Source organism: Perissodus microlepis, chromosome 22 (genome assembly GCF_051167445.1).
Source record: "Perissodus microlepis isolate ML-2025 ecotype Zambia chromosome 22, ASM5116744v1, whole genome shotgun sequence".
NCBI classification, from domain to species: domain Eukaryota; kingdom Metazoa; phylum Chordata; class Actinopteri; order Cichliformes; family Cichlidae; genus Perissodus; species Perissodus microlepis.
Genome location: NC_140481.1, coordinates 12,968,908 through 12,991,515, shown reverse-complemented (window position 1 = coordinate 12,991,515; position 22,608 = coordinate 12,968,908). Strand labels below are relative to the sequence as shown.

The following is a 22,608-nucleotide window of genomic DNA, read 5'->3' as shown; positions in this document are numbered from 1 at the left end:
GAATTTTGGCAAATCTCCTCAGACCAACACAAAGTCTCAAAACTCTCCATATAAAGTCAATGGAGAGTTTGTTCAAAATCACCGCTGGATTTCTGTAATGAGAGGCATATTCGAATCGTCATATCTCCTTAACGAAGCGAAGTTAAGACATAAGGCTTGTCCCGGTATATCTTCGGACACTCCTGATGCTCACAATTCAAGAATTTTTTTCTCACCTATTACCGTTCTGAGATGAGTTGGACTTGTTTGAGGGTAGGAAATTCGTCCTTCGCTCAGATTTCTTCAGATTTCAAACTCTGGAAATGAACCACTTTTTTCTCTCGTCATATCTTTTTGATGGTTTTCCACAGAGACCTGAAAATTTCCATGACTGTTCACCAAAGCCTGCTGTCTCTTACGGTGAAAGAATGATATCGATACTCCAAATAGATTTAGAGTTACAAAGCGTTGTTTGAGGGCAAGTCAAGGCAGTTTTCGCTTCCCTCTACTCAGTTATGGTGCATTACAAGTCAAATATCTTCAATAATTCATATTTTAATGATAAATTGTCAACACTTGAAGATTCCCCCATCTCTTCTGAACAAAACGGTGTAAGAATGACCGTTCTAGCCCCTACGGTTAGGAAATTATGCCCATTTGTTTGAGGGGAGTCGTCACTATGAGAAATAGACTGCAATAATCCTGTGTCTCTCTGTGCTGCGTGCACCTGTTTTGGCGGGAAAAAGTACACAGCCTCTCTGATTGGTGGATTCAAATTCAGCAGCTCTCTCCCTCTGTGTGTGTGTGTGTGTGTGTGTGTGTGTGTGTGTGTGTGTGTTTAGTGGGAGAGAGAGAACCCTACCCTTATTTGGCAGCATGTCATTGTAGGATTTAAATTGAATATAGTTAGACTGGTTGACTGGATTAGAGCCTGTGTTTGTGTGTCCCTCTGTGCATTTGTGTTTCAATATGCCTCCATATTGTAATTTTGTAAGTTATTACTATTCTGCTAAATCATAGTATTTCTGGTACTTTTCGGTACTTGTACTAAATACAGTATTTCTGCTAAATCATACTATTTCTGCTTTTCATAGGATTTGTGCCTAATATAGTATTTCTGCTAAATTATAGTATTTCTGCTTTTTATACTATTTGTGCTAAATTATAGTATTTCTGCTTTTTATACTATTTGTGCTAAATTATAGTATTTCTGCTTTTTATACTATTTGTGCTAAAACATAGTATTTCTACTAAATGTAGTATTTATGCTTAATCATACTATTTCTGCTTTTTATAGGATTTGTGCCTAATATAGTATTTCTGCTTTTTATAGGATTTGTGCTTAATATAGTATTTCTGCTAAATTATAGTATTTCTGCTTTTTATAGTATTTGTGCTAAAACATAGTATTTCTAGTAAATGTAGTATTTATGCTTAATCATACTATTTCTATATATTACTGCCAGGTCCCCAGGCAGCCAATCCTCTGTGAGTCCTGAGACATTCAAATTTACATATCAGGGCCTGCACGGGTTCCCAGCCAGCCAATCATATATGTGGGCTGAGGCATTCAAATTTGCATATTGGGGCCTTCGTGGCTTCTAAACCAACCCGTCATCCATGTCATATATCTCTAAAAATTCATATTTTAATGATAAATTGTCAACACTTGACGTTTTGAGGGAACTTAACCATGTTCCGTTTTTTTTTTCAGCTTGTCATCTTACTTTTCCAGTATTGAAACTTAAGTTATTACTATTCTGCTCAATCATAGTATTTGTTCTAAATCATTGTTATTATGCTATAATGTAGTATTTCTGCTAAATCATACTATTTCTACTATATTATATTTTTCTTTCTAAATATAGCATTTCTGCTATATAATTGTATTTCTGCTATGTTATAATATTTGTGCTAAACCAGAGTATTTGTGCTGAAACATAGTATTGATTTAAAATTACAATATTCATAGTTCATCACAGTGTCTCTGGTAAATCACAGTATTTCTGCTCTGTTGTACTATTTTTCTAAATCATAGTGTTTCTGTAATGCTTAAGTATTTTTGGCTAAATATATTCTTTCTGTTATCTTATACTATTTCTCCTAAATTCTTGTATTTTTGAGAAGTTATCATGTTTCTGGTAAGTTACAATATTTCTGCTAAGTTCTGCTATGCTATTGTATTTCTGCCAAGTATTATGTTTCCTCTAAGATATTGCAGTTCTGCTAAGTTATTCCATTTTAGCAAAGTTCCTTTGCTTCTGCAACGTTTTTACAATTTCTGCAACTTTTCAGCTTTTTCAGCTAGTTTTTGCATACAGCTTCAGCTTTAAAGCATCCACACTGCATTTTCGCAGGAAATGCAAATTTTTCTAGTTTAAATTGATATCGCCAAATCACGAAACCATTGCGACACCAGGAAGCAAAAAACTCCCTTTTAGCAGGAAGAAACTTCCGGCAGAACTAAGTTCACAGGAGAGACAGGAGGAAGAGTTTAATAATGCAAAGTGGTGTTTAAACAGCCCGAGTGTGAAAACAGGTAAAGAAAGATAAAAAGTCAGAAGAGAAACTGTCAGTCAGGGATCTAAACCCACAATGACTCAATAATGCAGTTTGGGTTACACGTATATTCTGTCATATTATAGACAAGAATTTACAATGTACTTTGTGTTGTATCGTGATAGTTTCACTTATAATAAGTTACTTCAAGATTCTCACCTCTAAATAAAAGTGTTAACACCACTATCATGCCAACAGCAGCAATGCTACGGTGAACAAGAATTCCTTTTAGAGTTTACCGAGATATCACATATTCCCATCATCTAACACCTCCTCACAGTGTGTTAGACCTTTAGGAAAATGCAACAGTTTACTTTAAAGGTTATTTCCTGTTTTTCTGTTGACTATCAAGAGGAGTTTATGTCATTGTAATCTAGGCTTCAGTCTTCAGTTTAGTCCAGGAACGTCCAGGGAGCCTGCAGTTACTCAAATGCATGTAGTCGTTTTCTTGTTTCATTTAATTTAGGGTCCCGGGCTGCATTTATTTATTTATTTATTTAGTTTATGGCGCTATGTAGTATCGGCTTAGATTAGCAGAAAGGGAAAAGTTAAACTTGAGTACCAACCAACACTGAAAAATTCCAGTAGTTACAATCAACTACTTTGGTCTTGTTTACATGCATTTACATATACTTTACATATATTCAGGCCCTAAATAAATAAGAAATGATGAAGCTCATGCGGGCATGTTTATTTACAAACTGCAGATTCATTCTTCTATTTCTGTGTGACGCCAAACAGCAGAATTTCTTTCTCCCTGTCTATTGTCTGCTTTTCGGCTGTCTGTCCGCCTGCCTGCAGAGAAGCCCATTCAGATGGAGCTCAGTCAGTCTGTAGAGCAGTAGCCTCCAGCTTAGAGGCATTTCAACTCCTTCAGGGGGATTTGACCAAGATTTCCTGCCCCTTATTAAATTATAATCTCCCTTCTGCCTCCGCTTCTCCCTCTCCCTTGCTCCATTTTCCTCCATTTTGGACAGAAAAATAGGTCTCCCTCTTTGTTTCGCTGCCAACTGATTTGTGTATTTGTGTGCACTTGACACGTGCGCGTACGTGTGAATCTGTTTCAGATGCAAGCAGAAGCAGTGTGCATCTGAAGTCGCTCAACAGGGAGCTCAAGAGCCAAACCTCTTCTTTTTTATTTTTCTTCTGCAGCTCCCTGTTTTTCAACCCGCCCCTCGTTTCTTAATGACTTCACATCTCCTTCACAGCTTCTTGTTTTCTTCTCCCCGTCTGTTGCTTCTATCTTGTTTACAGTCGAAAGACATATTACTCTTTTTCCTCGTCCCTCGACACAACCACAAGTGTAATCTTTGACAGTGTGATCTGTTATTGCTCTCTGTTTTCGTGGAGTGTCAAACTGTGGAATCCTTTGATAGAGACAGACTACCAGAGGATTTTTCTGGGCTTTTCCTTCCTGGAAGTTAGCCCCAGCTACGTGCAGCTTGGGATTTTTTCCAGTCTTGGCAAAAAAGAATGGAACAATTGATGGTTTGTGATTGTTATGGGTTTAGGCCCCTTATTTCAGGGCCCCAGAACATTTCTCACCTTCAGAGCCCCGAGTCTTAAATAGACCCATGTGCTTCTTCTCCACATGGGCTTTGAGCCCTTGCCACAGCCAGCTTTGACTCTGGATGAACTGCCACCGTGAATATTTTCTCACATAGCAATAACAAAGCTCTATAGCAAAAACCTCACTGAGAAACTCATTAAAGGGGAAACTATGAATCATCTGCAATTATAAATCATTTGAAAGGTGGCTTATTTTGAGTTCTTTTATTGGTCCCGGCTTTGTCAGTTTTCTGTGCCTCCCCTGACCTCTGTCTGCTGAACATTTCAAAGGCGCCATTCTGGCAGAAGCAAAGCCACCCACCCAGTGAAGGGAACAAGGTAACAGCTACTTGGAGACACTGGCACAGAAGCAGGAGACATAACACAGACCAAACCCAGCCCATTACATTAAAGACATACAGATTACTGTGTCCAATCCTTGATCCTGAACTACACCATCCTGTCTGAACAAATACGTGTTCACTGAGCCCTTCCCCATCAGAGTGATTAGACTATCCGAGTTAGCTTTTATTCACCTTTTAAAATGTACTGTATGGGCCTCTAATAAGACTAAGAATAAAACATTTTGGAGGATGCTTTTTACAGCATTTTTACAGCTTCTAGAAAACCCAAACCACACATTGTGTAAGAGATCCTAAAACATGGATTAAACATATCTTTATCTGCTGTACTGTAAGAAATTGCCTTGTTTTGATTATTTATTTATTATTTTGTCAAGTTAGGTCATGTTAGGTTGGAGGGGAAAAAATCAACCTAGGACTAGATAATCCACTTCACTAAAGCCAGTACATCAGTCATTTTACTTTATACAACCCTGTGACAAAACTCTCACTTTCAACAGGTCAGATGGAATATGAGTTTTCCTCCTGCAGGAGAAAAAAACATAGTTTGTTTGTAAATGCTGTCATTAAAGCCTCAGTGACACCGTCCTAGAGGTCTGTTGGTGACTATATGGAAACCACCGGTTGCTAGGGAAGAATGAGTATTCCCTAACCAGCTGTAAATGATCATTCACAACTCTTGACTCTTGGTAACCTCTGCATTGGTGGACTTCCCTTTCTTTGCATACAACGAGCAATGCAAGTGGGCGCTGATGCAAAACCACAAACCTGCCTTAGATGGGGTGGAAAATTGAGCCTTGTAGCACAACTCTTACCCCCTTAGATGGCTACTTGGGGTAACCCTTGTTTTTCTTTTCTGAACTGAGTTTTTGTCATATTTCAGGCCCGTTTCCAGAACAAAATGACTGGCTGGGCATCAGAAGTTGGTGAATACGATCTCTCCTTATACACTTTGCCAGGGCTACTCTTGGAAAAACCCAGAACCAATTCAAATGGTCCGGAAACCACCCCTTTACTGCTATATACTGGGCTGACAGAATTCATTGAAGGTATGGGGGAGGTCATTTAAAATTTTCTTACCTTGTAAAAAAGTTTGTTACCTAAGTTGTGTAAAAAAAAAAAAAAAAAAAGCATCTCTTAAAACCATAATTACTACTAACCAAAGTACTTCCTGTGATAAACAGGAAGTGAAAATTTAAATAAAGATGAATAAAAGTAAAGGTAAACTGCAGTCTCAGATGAGACTCAAACATCAACCTTTTAGTTGAATGTTATACATGAAAATAACACATGATCAGTCCCCAGCCTTCTCATATTGCCTTCTTTCAGCCTTTAAAGTGGAATCACTTTTATAGCAACAATTAGTTTGGGTGTTTGTGGTAAGACCGTTCAACCGATACAATTGTTTTGTTGGAGAAGTTCTTGCACTAACTTTGAAATTACTCATTTCTCCAAAGCCACAGCTTTGTTCAGCCAACACACACCATGGTCCTCGACTAAAAAGGGAGAAACTGCTGTTTAAGTTTGGTTTATATTTAAAAGACATTGTAAAAAAAAAATCACAATAACACTTAATTGATAAAACTGCTGCTCTTTCATTGTGGACTCCCTCTACTTTTTACTTTTACGTTCAAATAAACAGCAGGAAAAGTTCCGCCGTGCTTGCTTCTGGCAGCAAACAATATTCACACTAGCAATGAGCAGCACAGACGAGCGGCCGGAGGAAGCCGAGTTTATTCAATTGAGAGCTGCATGGCAGGGAGAGCCAGAATCATCATTTTAGTTTAAAGATTAGCTACATTACTGAGCATCCTCAATGTTTTACTTTTGAGGTGAGGTCACCTGCACAGTGCTCTTATAACACCAAACCCTTTACAGTTGTTGCATTCCAAATGTGCAAATCTCAAACTTTATATCAACGTCAAATTTATTTTCACATGATGAGAGGATTATAATGTCACGTCAGTTTTGGAGAGTTTTGAGGTGCAATTTCATTGAGCATTTACTGGTCTGGAGAGAGGGAAGCAGATTGCTTTTTATAAGATTATTATTTTTACTATTTCCTTTTGATAACCTAATCAGGTACTCATATTGAGTTGAGGTGCATTGGCGGGGCAGACAGAAAGGTGTAGCTGTCGGTGTCTGCCCCCCACCGATTCCTCCTGTAATCCACTTCTTGGCAGGTCTGGGGTAACTCTGGGTGTTTTGCAGACTTTCAAAATCCTTCTCTCTCTCTGCTTCATCCTGATTCCAAATACTACATATAAAGATGAGGTGATAGAGCATGAATTGCTAAAGCAGCATGGGGGTTAGTCTGGCTAACATGCTGGAATGGATTACTTTTCATGGGCCTGAAGCTGTTCCTGCTAGGAACTGAAGAGCATATAATGGTCCCTTGTAAAACTCCCATGCAATTGGACATGTGTGAGGTCCTGGAGCTTTATAATTCTGAGACTAATTAGCCTCACTTTCACTGCTTTAACCCTTTGTCCCTCACACAGAGACCTGTTCATGAGTACAATACATCGACTTGCAGTTTTATGATTAGCGTGTCTGCTTCTGCACTCAGATTAAGTGCCCTAGGATATTAGACGTGTTCCTCTGAGTGAAGTCATCAAGAAAAGAAAACCCTCTGTGTGACCTCTTCACTCTCCCCACAGCTCCCCACAATTTACTCGGCCTTCATTTCCTTTTATTCTCACATGTTCTCCCTCTTTAACAACGGCGTCAACATAAACTCGTTCCCCTTTGAACATCTCATGGCTCTTGTAAATGTAAAGGGATATAAAGGGTATTTCATCCTGTAAGGTGTATATCATTGGATGATGTCTGTGAGTGAGCGCCTTCCTGAGAGCTGTTTGATTTGGTGTGCCTGCGTATTTGTAAATGTGTGGTCATGTACATATCATGTGGATCAGTATAAATAGTCTACCTCATGTTTCGACATTAGAAAGAACTATTTACTGTGTTTCCTATGGCTGCTTTATACTTAACTTATGATTCAGTGGAAACACAAATAAGAGGACATTGGGGCTTTTATTGTGGCGGGTCAAAGGGGACTTTTTTTTCCTTTTCTTTTTTCTCCTGAAAAACAACCAAACAAAACTTTTCATACATTTTTCCAGCTGCTGGTAACTAAAATAACAGATGTTAATGTCTCATTATATATGCATTAGCTTAGTGGCCACTTTTATACACACGCAGCCATGTTATGTGAACAGCCGTGCTGTTTCCCTGCTGCTTATTTGCACAATATTGAGTTATTCAAAGCCAGCAAAAATTGTGACCGCAGCTCAAATATTACGCTCGGAGCTGACACCTTAACGTGCCACCGAGGCTGTTGGAGGGATTACCTCATACTAAAGAAGGTGGTTCTCGAAGAAAAACATGCTCACTTTTCTCGCCCCTTCATACACAAGCCCTTAGACTCACTACAAACTCTGTTTCGTAACTGCTGTGCAGACCTTCTCTTCTGTCTTTCAATAGACTTTGTCCATTTGTTGTCTTGACATCTCCAGGTGCATGTATTTCAACTACAAATCTGCTAAGGGCATTAACACTCACTTGTCTAGACTGCAGATTGATTAATAAACCACAAATGTATAAACTGAATTTGAAAAATCTTCTCCCTTTTCTCTCTATTCCAGGGTTGCAATGGCTGTTGTGCCCATTTTCAGCTCCTTTCTCACTCGAAGGGAGCCAATCTTTCATCTCATTGACTTCCCCTCACAAGCAGAGGACTTGAACATGATTTGGGCTCTAGCTGTGTGCCTGAGATGACTATTTTAAGGATATCCACTCTTAACTGACATCACACAGAGCCAAAAGTGTAAAGAAGCGCCCTTGATAGTATCAGAATGTCTTCTCTTTCCAACATTTGCTTGTTAAATTCACAAAAAACCTGGGCTGATAATGGAAGAGAGCTTGGGAATAGGAGCTGGGTAAGACTTGTGGGTTCATGGTTGGAGTTAGGAACGGTTATGGTAATGGCTGTGGCTACGGTTTTTCAGAATGGGATGAATCAGCTAAAATATTTGGTCAGGTTTTAAGTGCCGTTCTCCCTGCGAGGCTTGTGGTTTTAACCAAACTATTTAACCGCTATAGGCCTTGGTTGTTCTTGAACCATTTGGTGTTTTTTCTTTCTTTCCTTCTCTCTTTTTTATGAAAGCCGGCATAATGCCCTACATGATGTTAAGGTGATGAGTTCTCCACTCAGGGAGCGGCTCAAATGTTCACCACAAAAACAATCACCTCCTCTTCCCCCCATGACACAGAACCCTCACACTCAGTGTACCTACTGTAATCTGTCTGTGCCGCATGGTTTAGGAAATGTCTGGCAGTCTGGTCCTGCACATGCACAGCTTAGGGGAAATGGAAGCAGAGTACCTTGGAGCTCACCTCCTCAGCGCTGATTATATTAGAAGGCAGACGCAGCAGTAAGGGAATTGTGTCTCCTCGCCTGTCTGAGCAAGCCACTTGAGATGCTTCTGAATTTGGGTTTGGAAGATGCCGAGTCTGCTTTGGCGACTCAGAGTCTGCTTTGGCGGCTCAGAGTCTGCTTTGGCGGCTCAGAGCCTGCGTGGATTAAGGTTTTTGGCACTTTTTAAGTGATGTCCAATGCATGTTCAAGAAAGGTGATTACCCAAGGGAAATCTATGCTCCATTTGCAAAGCTGCGGTGAAAGAGATGCAAACAAAATGATCGTGTAATTATGACTCCATATGCTATCATCATAATCATCTGATAATATTAACACAGCTAATAATCCTCTCATTCATACAGTTATGTGGAGAATGCGAGTACGCCCCACAGGTACTCTTAGCTTTTCTCAGAAATGATATGATGATGAGAGATGAAGTGCCCTTCCATAGAAAACCATCAGAGCATGGCTTAAAACGGCCACAGGGAGGTGCAAAGCTGCAAAAGATAGATATAAAGCAGAAGTGATGATCACTTCTGTAACAAAATGAATGAGTGGTGCCCTTTCACCGTTCATTGCGACATTCTCTTTTATTTCTTCTTTAATGTTCCTTTTGTGCTCTGTCCTTGTGTGTTTTTGGCTCTGTTGCTGTATTCTGTCTTTTTTCAGTCAGATCTGTTTTGTATAATATGTCACTCGTCCTGCCAGACGAAGCTTTCGCGCTGTAACTTTGGATCCCGCTCGTTGTTTAATGGTCGAAAGAGGCTTTCATTCATCATGAGCCCCCTCCACTCCACGTTCAGACTTGGGGTTTGTTATGATGTGTTTTGAATGGAATGATTTCATGTGAAAGTGGGTGAAACTTAACAGGTTTTCAAGTATTTTTAAGCCACCCTGTATAACTGCTTTCTAGAAGTCTTCTGCGTTCTCATGCGTACCAAGAGTGTGTGTTCTGTTACGTGGGTGTTCTTGTGTGAGAGAGAGCTCGTATGAGTTCAGCGGTGGCTCACGGTGGCCAGACAGACGGGATTGCATTTTTAACATCCACTGCAGAGCTTTTCTACAAATTAAATACTTGATAAACAGATTGCAAAGGTCTCCCAAGTGCCTGTCTGTGACGTGTCCCTGTTTGTGCACAGTTTCTGTGATGCCTTGCAGAATGGTGGGCATCCAGAGCTGCCTGTTAAATTGCATCTGCACCAAAAACCGCAGACCCCCATACCAGACAAGCTCCCCTGCCAGCCAGCCAGAAAGTCGGCCAACGACCAAACGGCATCTTACCAACGCGGCTCTCTTTTTCTCCTGTTTATTTCTCTTAACATCTTTTTCTGCGCTTTCGTGATTTCCCATAGATTACATTTTGATTTGAACACTTATCGAGAGATCGTTGATTCTTCCTTACAGCATAAGCAAGCATAAACCACAGACTAATCATAATTTGTAAAAGGAACCCCAAAAATCCCCAAACACTTTGATAAATTGCTCTAAAACAGGAATTGAACAATCTAGCTATGCAATTATTAAACAGTCACAAAAAAAAAACCCCCCAAAAAAAACCCACACAGCAGGAGAAAAGCTGTAAAGGAGACCTGGAGTCAGCACATATGGTGGCAATAAACACACCTTTTTTTTCTGAGCATCTGTGATTTAAAAACCACTGTGAATACCCCAATTACTCGTAATGATGCTGCCAATTAACAGCAATGTGCAATTTTCAGATTAGCAAATGTCAGTTAGTGTTGGCGTGTGCTTTCAGAGTGATCGCTCTTCTTGCTGTTGAATGCAGAGACTAACAAGCTTCAAACTCACAAAATGAACATGACAAGACAGGTATTCGTAATAAAAGAAGAGATGTGTGGATGTTATTATTTATTTTTTCATGTAACTACACAGGATGCTGCTATAACACACTGACCCGGAGCCTTATATGATTCATAGTGACTGAGACTTGCTATAGCATGGCTACAGTGGTTCTGAATTCTACTTGTGCTTAAAATAATGACCCAAAGTTATCAAAGTAACTGTCAGAAATCAAACCAGCCTCCAGTGCTGCCACCAAGCCCTATTATTATTCTGTTCCCTAAATGGATGATGAGCCAGTTTAAAGAAAGCAATTCAAGGCACATCGTTTTTCATGGCTGTGCGGTGCATTGTCTTGTTCTTTCTGAGTTTTTAAGCGCGACATGGTTGGCATTTAAAAATAAGCAGCGTGAGCCTGAAATGACATTTTGCATGTCACACCATCACAAAATAACTCATGACAGTCATCTGTACAAAGACAGCTGACTAAAAGAGTTCACAGGAGAGTTGCAGTGGAAACAGGAGTCTTTAACACGCTGCTTGAAGCCAGCACACCTACAGTCGCTGCTGGTCAGCTGTCTGATTGTGGTTGTGAAAATGAAAAAATGAAAGTTACGCAGTTGCCAAGTGCCATCTAAACCAAACGCAGCCTCAGACTATGCTGAACAAATACTATACTGTAATAACTGTATGTTATTTTTGTGCCTAAATAATGTGTTTGCTCATATAAATTTTAAAGTATCGTTTTTTATAAATACCCAGTGTCTGTCTTTAACATATCTGAAAAAGCAAGACACTTATACGCTTCAATTTCTCATAGAGGACATAAGGAAAAAGATGCCACTGTATTACTTCACACTCACGGAGCTAAATTCTCGCATCACTTAAGTGATTTTCTGAATGTGTGGCATTGTAAAATGTTCAGTAAGATGGACCAAAGAGTGAAAGTGAGTTTTATTTTTCTGTGTCCTCTCTCTGTTCCCTTCAGTTCTTTGCGTGTGACACCTAAAGCCTGGGATGCTGTTGACCATGCTGCTGGCTCCTGTCTCTGTGCTACTGATGCTTGTGGTGCCTGCTTTTGCCGGAGGGTACGCCCCCATACCCCACATGAAGTACATTCAGCCCATGATGAAGGGGCCTATTGGACCTCCGTTTCGCGAGGGCAAAGGACATTATGTTGGTGAGTAGTTCCTGTGAGTGTGGCATATGTAGCCCTTTTATGTCTCATTTGGTCCTCTAAAAGCAGTCTAATAGGTCCCCTCACACTTTACTGATTGGTCATTTAGGTCATTGGAAAACACTGATAACTGTCATTTTACAACCTCAGTTCCAAAAAAGTTGCAACACTGTATAAAATGTAAATCAAACAAACAGATTGTAGAGATTTGTAAAACTCATAAACCCACATTTTATTCACAATAGAACATAGAAAACATATGAAATGCTTGTATTGAGAAAATGGACCATTTTAAGAGCAATGCTGGCTTGTTTTGAATTTGATGATAGCAACATGTTTTTAAAAAGTTGGAATGAGGGAACAAAAGGCTGGAAAGGTCATTGGTACTAAAATAAAAGGCTAAAATTGGTTTATTTTGCAGTAACATGACTTGGTATAAAAAGAACATCTTAGAAAGACGTTTCTTGGAAGTAAAGTTGGGCAGAGGTTCGTCAATCTTCAAAAACCCATGTCTACAAATTGTAGAACACTTTCAGAATAATGTTCCTGCACTTAAAATTTGTGAAGACTTTGCATATCTTATTATCTACAGTACATAACATCATAAAAGCTTTACAAAACCTGAGGAAATCTCTGTGGACAAGGGACAAAGCCAAAATCAATATTGGACTCCTGTGATCTTTGGAACCTCAGGCAACCCTGCATTAAAAACAGAAAAATTACTGTATGGGGAATACTTCATTAACACTTCCAGAAAAAATATATAAATTATGAACACAATTCACTATGCCATCTTCAAATGCAGATTAATGCTCATCGTGCAAAGAACTCAACATGGTCCAGAAATGCTGCCGACTTCTCTGGACCAAAGCTCAATTACAAGGGACTGAGGCAAAGTGGGAAACTGTTTTTTGTTAAAACAAATCAAAAAATTAATGTGTTTTTAGAAAACATGCATCCTCTGCACTAAAGAGGAGAGGGACTATCCTGCTTGTTATCAGTGATCAGTTTAATGGCCTGCATCTCTGTTGGTATGGGGGTGCATTAACACCTATGGAACTAGCAGCTTGCACAATGCTCGATGCTGAAAGTAAAATACAGGTTTTAGAGAAACACACAGTATGCGCCCGACTTGATGACGTCTTTTTCAGGGAAGGCCTTGAATATTTGAGAAAGACAATGTTGAACTGCATACTGCATCTGTTACAACAGCACAGCTTTGTAGTAGAAGAGTGCGGATTCTGAACTGGCCTGCCTTCTGTCCAGACCACCTTAACAAAAAACACAACAAAGACCCATGACTGTTAAACAGCTAGAATCCTCTATCAGGCAAGAATGGGACAACATTCCTTTCCCAAAGTCCAGCGGTTGGTCTCCTCAGTTCCAACTCATTTATAGACGGTTGTTTAAAGAAGAGAGGATGCTATACAATGAGAAACATTGCGCTGTCCCAACATTTATGAGATGTTTACCTGACATCAAATTCAAAATATGACCTTAGTATTTTCTTTAAATGGTACATTTTCTCGACTTATACATTTGATGTTTTCTAAAAGTTTGTTTTTTAAAAAAATTGAATAAAATATGGGGTTTTGAGATTTGCATATGATTGCATTGAGTGTTTTATAAAACACACATTTTACATTTTACACAGCATCCCACCTGTTTTTGGAACTTGGGTTATGAACTACCTCCATAAAATGTAACCTTATGTCTAAAGCACCAAATCACATGAAGCTCTGACTGCACATTGTGTGCTGAAATTGCTCCTCTTACCAACTGGATATCACCATTTATTACATATCCCCCAGGAGAGAATTAAAAAAAAAAAAAAAAATCTAAAAAAGATTAAATAAATTCTAATCTAACTCTAACTACACCATTCGCAAGGCCAGTGGCACCATAATTAAAAGATATAGGGCATAATAGAGCATGAAATTGGAATATGTCATTGGTCTTTGCTGGAATTCACCTTTCAGTAGGTGTCACCAGAAGCACATTTTTGCACTTGGTCTGACAGACATACAGACAGGCTAATAAGATGACAACTGTCCCAGTCATGGCAGACAAAAAAATCAAAGACCTATACAAGGAGTGTATCTCAGCTAAAGGCATGCTTTGTATAAATAGAATTGAAAAGAATGTGGCAGAAAGTTGGATTTCTGATATATGTGGTACATTGAATATGAGTTTGCTGCCACTCTGTGGTAATGTGTCCACACTGCATTACTAATGAAATTATTCAGTCCTCTAATGGAGCAGCTGACTGCCTCTTTCCCACAGTCGGCTAAGACAGCCTGACTTTTTGGGTTGGCTTAGCATCTCAAAAAATAAAGCCATATCATTATCTCTGGTTTGAGGCACCTAATTTTTCTTCTGTGTGTGCCATATTAAAGGTGCTGTAAAATGTTATATGTTCAAGTTTTTCCTAACAACCTAATCTTCTGACTGCTTGTGCTCCCCATCCTATCAGAGGGACTGCATTTATTTAAATGTAAACATTCATAAATGTACAATACTACAGTGTGCACAGTGCATAGCATGCTTTTACTACTTTGTTTTAGATTTTATAGCTTTTCTCAGTTTTGTTGGCTCACTTCTCAAACAAACAACAGTTAAGGTTAGCAAAAATAATTAGAGAAAGTCTTGAATGAATGAAATGAAAGAGAAACAGTGAGAGCATTTAGCATTCTCAGCACAGCTCCCTACAGTGTGAACAGTTTTTGGCTGTTTAACACTTTTTGAAGTAGGTTGTGTCTCAGTTGAACTGCTTTATTCTCCAGAATTATTTCTGGAGAATAAAGTTGATTTTGCTGGCTTTGAATAACTCAATATTGTGCAGTTGATTAGTGAGAAGTGACTTGAGCACATCAGAGTTATGAAAATGTGTCAACATGAAGGACCAGGTACTCAGTTAAACATTTTATAGAGGAAAGAGGATGCCCATAGATAAGACATATGAAGGGATAAGCCCCTGTGTGAGGTTACTGAGAAGCTGTGGCACTGTGGACTAGTTCTGTTCTGTGCACTGCTCTATAAATTGTCTGTGCTTTTTTCTCTTTACTTTGTTGTGTGACCACTGCAGGAAAAATAAAATCGCTCTCTAAAAGTACATGCAAATGTAAGTGCTCTTTTGCATTACAAAACAGCATGTAAAGCCTCTTGTGCTCTTTATATCAGCGTAGTATAGCATTCACTTTGATACACAACAGAAGTCAGTTACCCCAGAAAATAATAGTCTGGTACGGTGCAGTTCTTCTGAATTATTTTGGCATATTTGTCTTAACATTTTTGAAATTTCTTTTTTTTTTTCATTTGACATAACAGCTCATACATGTAGCAAAACAACCCACAAACAGCTGCATCTCATCCCAAACATTAAATTATGTGTCAAAATTAGGGAGCTGTCAGTAAGTAAGTTTTAGCCACTATGTAAATTATAGTGGTCAAAATGTTTACACACTTTGTCAGATTCTGAAATGCTGAAATCCTCATCTTCTAATTTCCTAAAAGTCTTTTCATGCAAGCTGTCACAGCAAATTCTTACTTAAACCATTTCCTCCTATGGTCACACAATACACTAAACTACAGTAAAAAAAACCAAAAAAAACTTAATATACACAACACTGTACAGAACAAAATATGTAGCATAACAATAGCTGTTTTCTTCCTGCTATGTGCAGGAAGAAAACAGCTCTGTGGATCACTATGCAGCCCGTCAGTCCTTTTTCTTTGGCCTCATATTTTCACAGACCTCACACATTATGCTATCCCTTGCAGTATAACAGAAGAAGAAGAAGCAGTGTCCTGGCAGTCTTCTGCCATCCTCTTAACTAGTTTTACACCCTCACACATCCTCGTCCTCCTTCCTGCCAAGGTTGTAGCCCTGTAAAATGTGTATCTAAGCGGGTTCCTATATCTTTAGAAAATGCTGTAACTCTTTTGCTCTGAGTTTCTATGAATATGTTTTCTAATTTTCATATAAATGACTTGGACCTGTGGGCTTGGCTGATTTTGACGACTGGATGAACGGTTCTGCATGTGAAGACATACACAAGAAAATATTGGTATTATATTTTGGAAGTCTGAAGTATTCAACAGAATACTATACAGTTGTAATAGAATACTATACAGTTGTATAGTCATCTGTATTGCTCACAAAGCAATGCTTGTTCAAAATGTCAGCAATTGTGCTAAGTCATTTGCAAACACTAGCAATGATCTTTCTGGTGTGCTCAATAGCAAACTGCTTGAAAATTTCAGCTGTCTGTAGGGGGCGATATTGGTCCATGGTTCCATTAGGAATGCCATGAACGATTTCTGGAAAGTGTTCAAAGGCCTGGCAAGGGTGACATTCTAGGGATGAACAGGATGCAGCAAACAGGAAGCCACATCAACCTTATACCAAGGTTTAAGAATAACAATTCACATGACTAAAGGACTAAATGGATCAGATAGGGCAGGCTCATCAAGTAATAGAAGTTTTGCAATCAACCTCAGTTCTATTTGACAAAGATCTCCTTGTTATTAGCTAACATTCACTATTTAATCAGACTTGGAGTGCAATAGACAGGAACTGTGTTGCTAAGTAACTGTGTTATTTGTTTTTTTCCTCCTGTTTAAGCCTGGCTGTGTTGCACTCCACTGTTATAGGAAAGATTAATGACAGAGTTTATAACCTGTGGCACACTTTTCATGCTGTTTTCCTCTATGGTTCGAAATCAAAAGTAAACTCCAATAACCTTAACAGGAACTCCAACTGAGTCAGTTAGGACAACATTAAAGGTAACTCAGTGACAAGTGTTTGTCACTTGTGATTACATAACAACTGATGGACTGGTGACCTTTCCAGAATTTAGTCTAATAGAGTACCTTCAGACTGGGTAATATCCAGCCACTCACAGCACTGATAAAGTAAAAGAAAATGAAATGGAAATGAATTATGCCACTGATTAAGATATGACTTTTCAGTCTCTAAACTCATACTGAAGTATGCAAAGTATTAATTTCTTAGATAATAATCATGTAATATATTTTGTCTATTTCTCGAATTTTCAGTGTTTCTTGTATGTAGATAATTAATTCTTTGATTTCACAACAGAAGAACACAACCAGCCTGGTTTTATGCCTTCTCTTTGTAGTACTAGTTAAACTCTTATTTAAAAAATTACCCTGTATTTTTACAAATGAAAAATTTCTTCAATAAAAAATATCTTTTGATTCAAACAGTTCTTTAATGATAAACTCACAGACACTTGTTGATTGAAAAGATGGATAGTCTGTCAGTTTCCATAACAGCTAAGTACAAAGTAGTATAAAGTAGTCTAGAGAATCTTATCTATTCTTCTCAAAGAATTCAACTAATTGTATTAGAGATAGTTATTAAAATCCAGTCACCATAGTAGTGTGGATTGAGATGACATCTTTTCTCTCGGAAAAAATACTTACTTAAAGTACTTAATAATGATGATGATGATGATGATGATGATAATAATAATACCTGTAACAGTAGTCCTAACAACCTGTACATATTTTTTCTAGATATGCCACCCATGATGGAAGTGAAGGGGGAACCTGGCCCCCAAGGGAAACCAGGACCAAGAGGCCCCCCTGGACCACCAGGCGTTCCAGGGAAACCTGGACTGGGAAAGCCTGGGTCCCAAGGCCCACCAGGTCCTCAGGGACCTTCAGGCTTTACGGGAATTGGTAAGCCTGGACTTCCGGGACTCCCAGGAAAGATTGGGCCAAAGGGGATGCCTGGGGTTAATGGTGAGGTAGGCCCTCGTGGTGAACCAGGTCTCCGTGGTCCTCCCGGGCATCCTGGGCTTCCTGGCCCAGCTGGACTGTCCTTGAATGGGAAACCTGGGCTTCCAGGTATGAGAGGCCCCCCTGGGGTCCATGGCGAGCCAGGAATAAAGGGTATAGCTGGCCCACCAGGTGATCGTGGGCCTAAGGGCGAGAATGGAAATGGGAATCCAGGGCTTCCAGGTCTAAGGGGTTCTTCTGGCCCAAAAGGGAGTATTGGACCACCTGGTCCTTCAGGTATTGGCACACCAGGACTAAAAGGTTTGCCTGGAGTACCTGGTCCTAAAGGTGATAATGGACTTCCAGGTGATCAAGGACTCCCAGGAGAGGCAGGGCCCCCGGGACTACAAGGTTTGCCAGGGCCAGTTGGGTTGGGGAAGCCTGGGCTAGATGGACTTCCTGGAGCACCAGGTCCACAAGGTCCAAAAGGTGAATCTGGGGCCAGGGGTACTCCTGGAATGCCTGGAACTAATGGCTATGGAAAACCTGGTCCAAATGGACTAAAAGGAGAAAAGGGACATGGTGGATTTCCAGGTCTCCCGGGGGATAAAGGAGAACAAGGACCAACTGGACCAGTTGGGAAGCCAGGACTTGATGGACAACCAGGACCATCAGGACTTCAAGGTCCAATGGGATTGCCAGGAAAACATGGAATACCAGGACAGAAGGGAGAGCTCGGGCCCCGGGGTCCTCCTGGACTGCCTGGCCTTCGAGGTGACCAAGGCCCCAATGGACACTCTGGAAAACCTGGTATGCCTGGGGAAAAGGGCATCCCTGGGCCCAATGGTCCTATCGGAAAACCTGGACCTAAAGGTGAGGCTGGGCATATTGGCCCCCCTGGGAATCCCGGTATAACAGGTGCCCCGGGGCCTAAAGGGGAGTCAGGGTTTATGGGAATTCCAGGCCCCAGGGGCCAGTCGGGCATTCCTGGTCTTCAGGGGCCCATGGGTCCCATGGGTCCACAGGGTCCCCCTGGCCTAAAGGGTGAACAAGGACTTCCAGGGCCTCCAGGGCTGGGCAAGTTGGGTGAGAAAGGTCCTATAGGTCCCCAGGGTCCTCCAGGGAAACAGGGCTCCCCTGGACTTAATGGCATACCTGGGCCTCCTGGCCCTCCAGGACCCCCTGGGCCTCCAGGAAATGGCCATACAGTTGTTGCAGGGCCAGAGAGTTCAAAGTTAGATGGGGGAGAAATTCCAGATGACAGAAAAGGCCCTGCATATAGTCAAGTTCCATTGTCTGCCTCTGTGGCACCAGCCTTCACAGCTGTCCTTACCACACCATTCCCTCCTTCAGGCATGCCAATCAAATTTGACAGGACCCTCTACAATGGGCAAAATGCCTACAGCTCTTCTACTGGCATATTCACTGCTCCTTTATCTGGTATATACTACTTTGCATACCACATGCATGTAAAGGGAACTAGCCTGTGGGTAGCATTGTATAAGAACAATGTACCAGCCACTTACACATATGATGAATACAAGAAAGGCTACATGGACCAGGCATCTGGTAGTGCAGTCTTAGAGCTGAAGGAGGGTGACCAGGTATGGGTCCAGATGCCTTCAGATCAGGCAAATGGCCTATATTCTACAGAGTACATCCATTCTTCCTTCTCAGGATTCTTGCTCTGTCCCACATAACCCTATCTTTTCCTTAAAAGATGTTGCTAGATTGGCACCTCAGTGCAGCCCTTAACCTAAAATACCTGCAGCCATTATAGAAACACAAAACCCATAAAATACTCAATATTATTGCCATAGTCTTTATCTGTCTCGCCCTCAACAGCACAAGTGAAACAAAAACTTTGTGAATGAAGTGAGTTTTTAAAGGCAGGGGAAGGAATTTCATACTGTGTTCTTTATTTCAGTGTCCTTCAAATGTGTGTTTTAGTTGTGTTTTATGTTTGTGTTTTTTTTTAAGCTTTTAGCTTATTTTAATTATTATATTGTCATAATTTTATTGTTATTATTTGGTCCATGTCATCATTGTTGTTGTTGTTGTTTATTGGATTCAGACTATTTAGTGCCTTACTTTGTAATGTGCTAGAAACCTTCCCGTGTGACTGCACAACCTGCCCACATGCTCTGACACAAGGACGACATCACCAAACTCTGATGGGGGGGGGGGTCATCGCTGCAGTCATGTTGCCCTGGTGTGTTATTTAAATCATGAATTGCTAGAATTATATTGAAAAGCCAAAATACAACACAATAAATATAGGCATACATTACAATACCAAAACTAAGTATTTGGTGCGCTGTGTTACTATTTACTTTTACTGAAATTTTTGGGATTCTAAATTGTTGCTACATAAAAAAAAAGTTGTGATTGAACTCAGCAACAGTTGGTTTTAGAGTGAGATATATTTAATGATAGTGAACATACGCACCTGTTCAGGGAGTTTCTCTGCTTCATTATGCATTTAGTAACCTACAAATTTCAAATAATAGGTCTTCCTCTTTCTTGTAATTTAGTTTACATGCAGTTCAGAACAATTAATTCTACAAATAAACATGACCTCACATTTAACAAGGTAGACGCCTTTAAATTGCCCTTTAAAGAGATCAGCATCATCAAGCAAGACCCCCGCATCACCCCCCACCATCATTCTTTAGGACATTGTTAAAAATGTACACAGTCAGTGTTCACAGGCCAGAAAATAGATAGTGTCCATGGACAAATGGACAGTAAGGACACACATACTGCTGATTCAATGGCCTGTTTCCTTCTGTTGATCTGATTTTTTTCCCCATCACTATCCCAGGCATCCTGTTCACACATTCTAACCATCACATCACTGATTTCTAATATCATTAAAAACCCTTTCCCTGATTCCAAGGGAGCCGTCTGCACTGCCACATTAGAAAAAAAATATAATCCTTTAACAACATGATGCAAAATCCACAAAGATTTTGAAAACCTGAGTCTGCTGAGAAAACAAGGAGGCAAAAGGATAAGTAAACAACAACAACAATTCAATTATGTCCTTCACTGCCAGTTCCTGTGTTGTTTGTGATAGATGTCAGGCAAATAAGAGCAATTTTTAATCATTTGTAGCTCTGAATGACAGGATTTTCTAGTTATTTCTAAATCAAATGTGTCAAAAATTGCTTAACTGCTGAGCTTAGTGTAACATCTGTGGCCAGGATGTTTCAGAACCGGATAATGTCAAAGTGCACGGCTGGAAATGAGAATCAATTTGCCTTTAGTCCATAAACAAGTGAAAGGGTCTGACTGGGGCCTGAAGATTGTGAAATGCAGGTTGTGTAACATTTTAACAAAACCACACCAGATTTCTGGGAGAGGTGGTAGGTCAGAGGTGTGTTTATTCATTTCTGTTGGATGAAGTATTAAAGATCCACTCTGTGCATGCGTGCACTTGTATGCTTAGTAGGTATACCCTTCAGCCCGTCACTGTGTCACTGCGTGCGTTTGTGTGTGCGGATTTGTCACAATGTTCCCTTGGCGTTCAGGTCACGAAAACGTTAGCGAGGATAATAATAAACTAAAATTAAGTTACAAAACTGTAGGAACGGCTTACAGTCCCATCAATGTTCCACCAGAAGGTTTTGAGGTTTTTTTTGTTTTAAAGAGAATCTTGTAGAAGATTTACTTTACAACACTCTAAAGATGGAAGGTGTAAAGGCGTGCAATAACTACTTTGTGCCAAGTCACGAACCAACAAAAAAAAATTTAAAAAAGACATAAAAAAAGACATACTATGAAATGTACAAAATGTTTATTCACTAGTTGTAGTTACAAATCACAAAAGATAATAAGATCTAGGCAAAACAAAACAAAGGTTGGTGCTTCTATCTAACTTGTGCCGCCCTGACGCTCGTAAACACTGAATTATGACTACCTTACATCATGATGGAAGAATGTCAATGTACACGAGCATGGTGCCAAACATTTAGCCTTCCCATTAGAATGAATGTATAATGTTTGACTGTTTTATGGTGGGTCACAGTGCATAAACAGTAACTCTTCACGTCGCTTTGGAAAATTAGTGTGAGGATAAGGCTTAATCAGTATTTCTATTTCTATGTAATGCACTTACTCTTAGCCCTTTCTGTCTCATAACATGAACACATCGACAACTGCTATGTATCATTGTTGCTATGTGAGTCTACAAAGCAGTCTCGTTATGTACTGTATGTTGCCTTTTATTTTTTTGAATCACCTCCTCTTTTTCGACACACGGTGAAACGGTGATGAGAGTTACATGCGGCTGTTACGCTCTGTCCTCATATTTTCTTAGACAATGTCACTTGCTTGCTGAGTTTGCTCTGTGTGCAAATCATTTAACAAGTGTCACTGAGATCCATGTACCGCAAATGTTTTGTTTTTCTTTATTAGAAAAAAAAAAGAAAAAAAAAATCACAAAAGCCTTGCTTCGGTTCTTAAGGGATATATGTTTGTTTTAGTTTCAGTATACAAACGGCCATTCCCATTTGCACATGAAATTAATGAAGATGTATTTATACATTTATGATAATTTAATAGGGATGCCAAAACTGACCACCGAAGCCTGGGACATATAAATGGTATTTAACAGCATCGATGAGTTAAGAGCATTTACAACTTGTAGTTAGCATTCTAGAGTTGTTTGTGAAGGATTATTTGTATTATTTTCTATTTGTGTAATGTACAATGTATCAACGTATAGGTTTTTTTTTGTCTTACAAGGCTATTGTGTGCACTATGCAATAGAATTTGGGTATAAAATGCACTCCTTTTTGATTGAAAATGTTTGTCTGCTTATACAAAATCTACAGTACTTGATTGTATTGATACCACGTCAATAAAAACAAAGAAAAAAATGCCTTGGATGCTGGCGTGAAACTTCATTGACTTTCTGTTGTATGGTTATGTAACAAAGAAAATATATATTAACTGGAATACAGAGGCTACTACTACATCTTTAAAAAAAAAAAATCAGTAACACTTAGTAAAAA

At 39.6% G+C, this 22,608-nt stretch overlaps 1 protein-coding gene across 3 annotated transcripts in view; it reads left to right on the top strand.

Moving 5' to 3' along the window:
* Positions 1-20,470, top strand: part of col8a2 (collagen, type VIII, alpha 2) — a 56,641-nt gene extending 36,171 nt beyond the window's left edge. For all 3 annotated transcript variants that reach the window (XM_084919440.1, XM_084919439.1, XM_084919441.1), the window contains 2 exons: positions 11,657-11,848; positions 17,387-20,470. In XM_084919440.1, coding sequence (XP_084775566.1) covers positions 11,686-11,848; positions 17,387-19,290 — 2,067 coding nt within the window. In that variant the 5' untranslated portion in view covers positions 11,657-11,685 and the 3' untranslated portion in view covers positions 19,291-20,470. The remainder of the gene's footprint in view (positions 1-11,656; positions 11,849-17,386) is intronic.
* Positions 20,471-22,608: the final 2,138 nt, after the last annotated feature.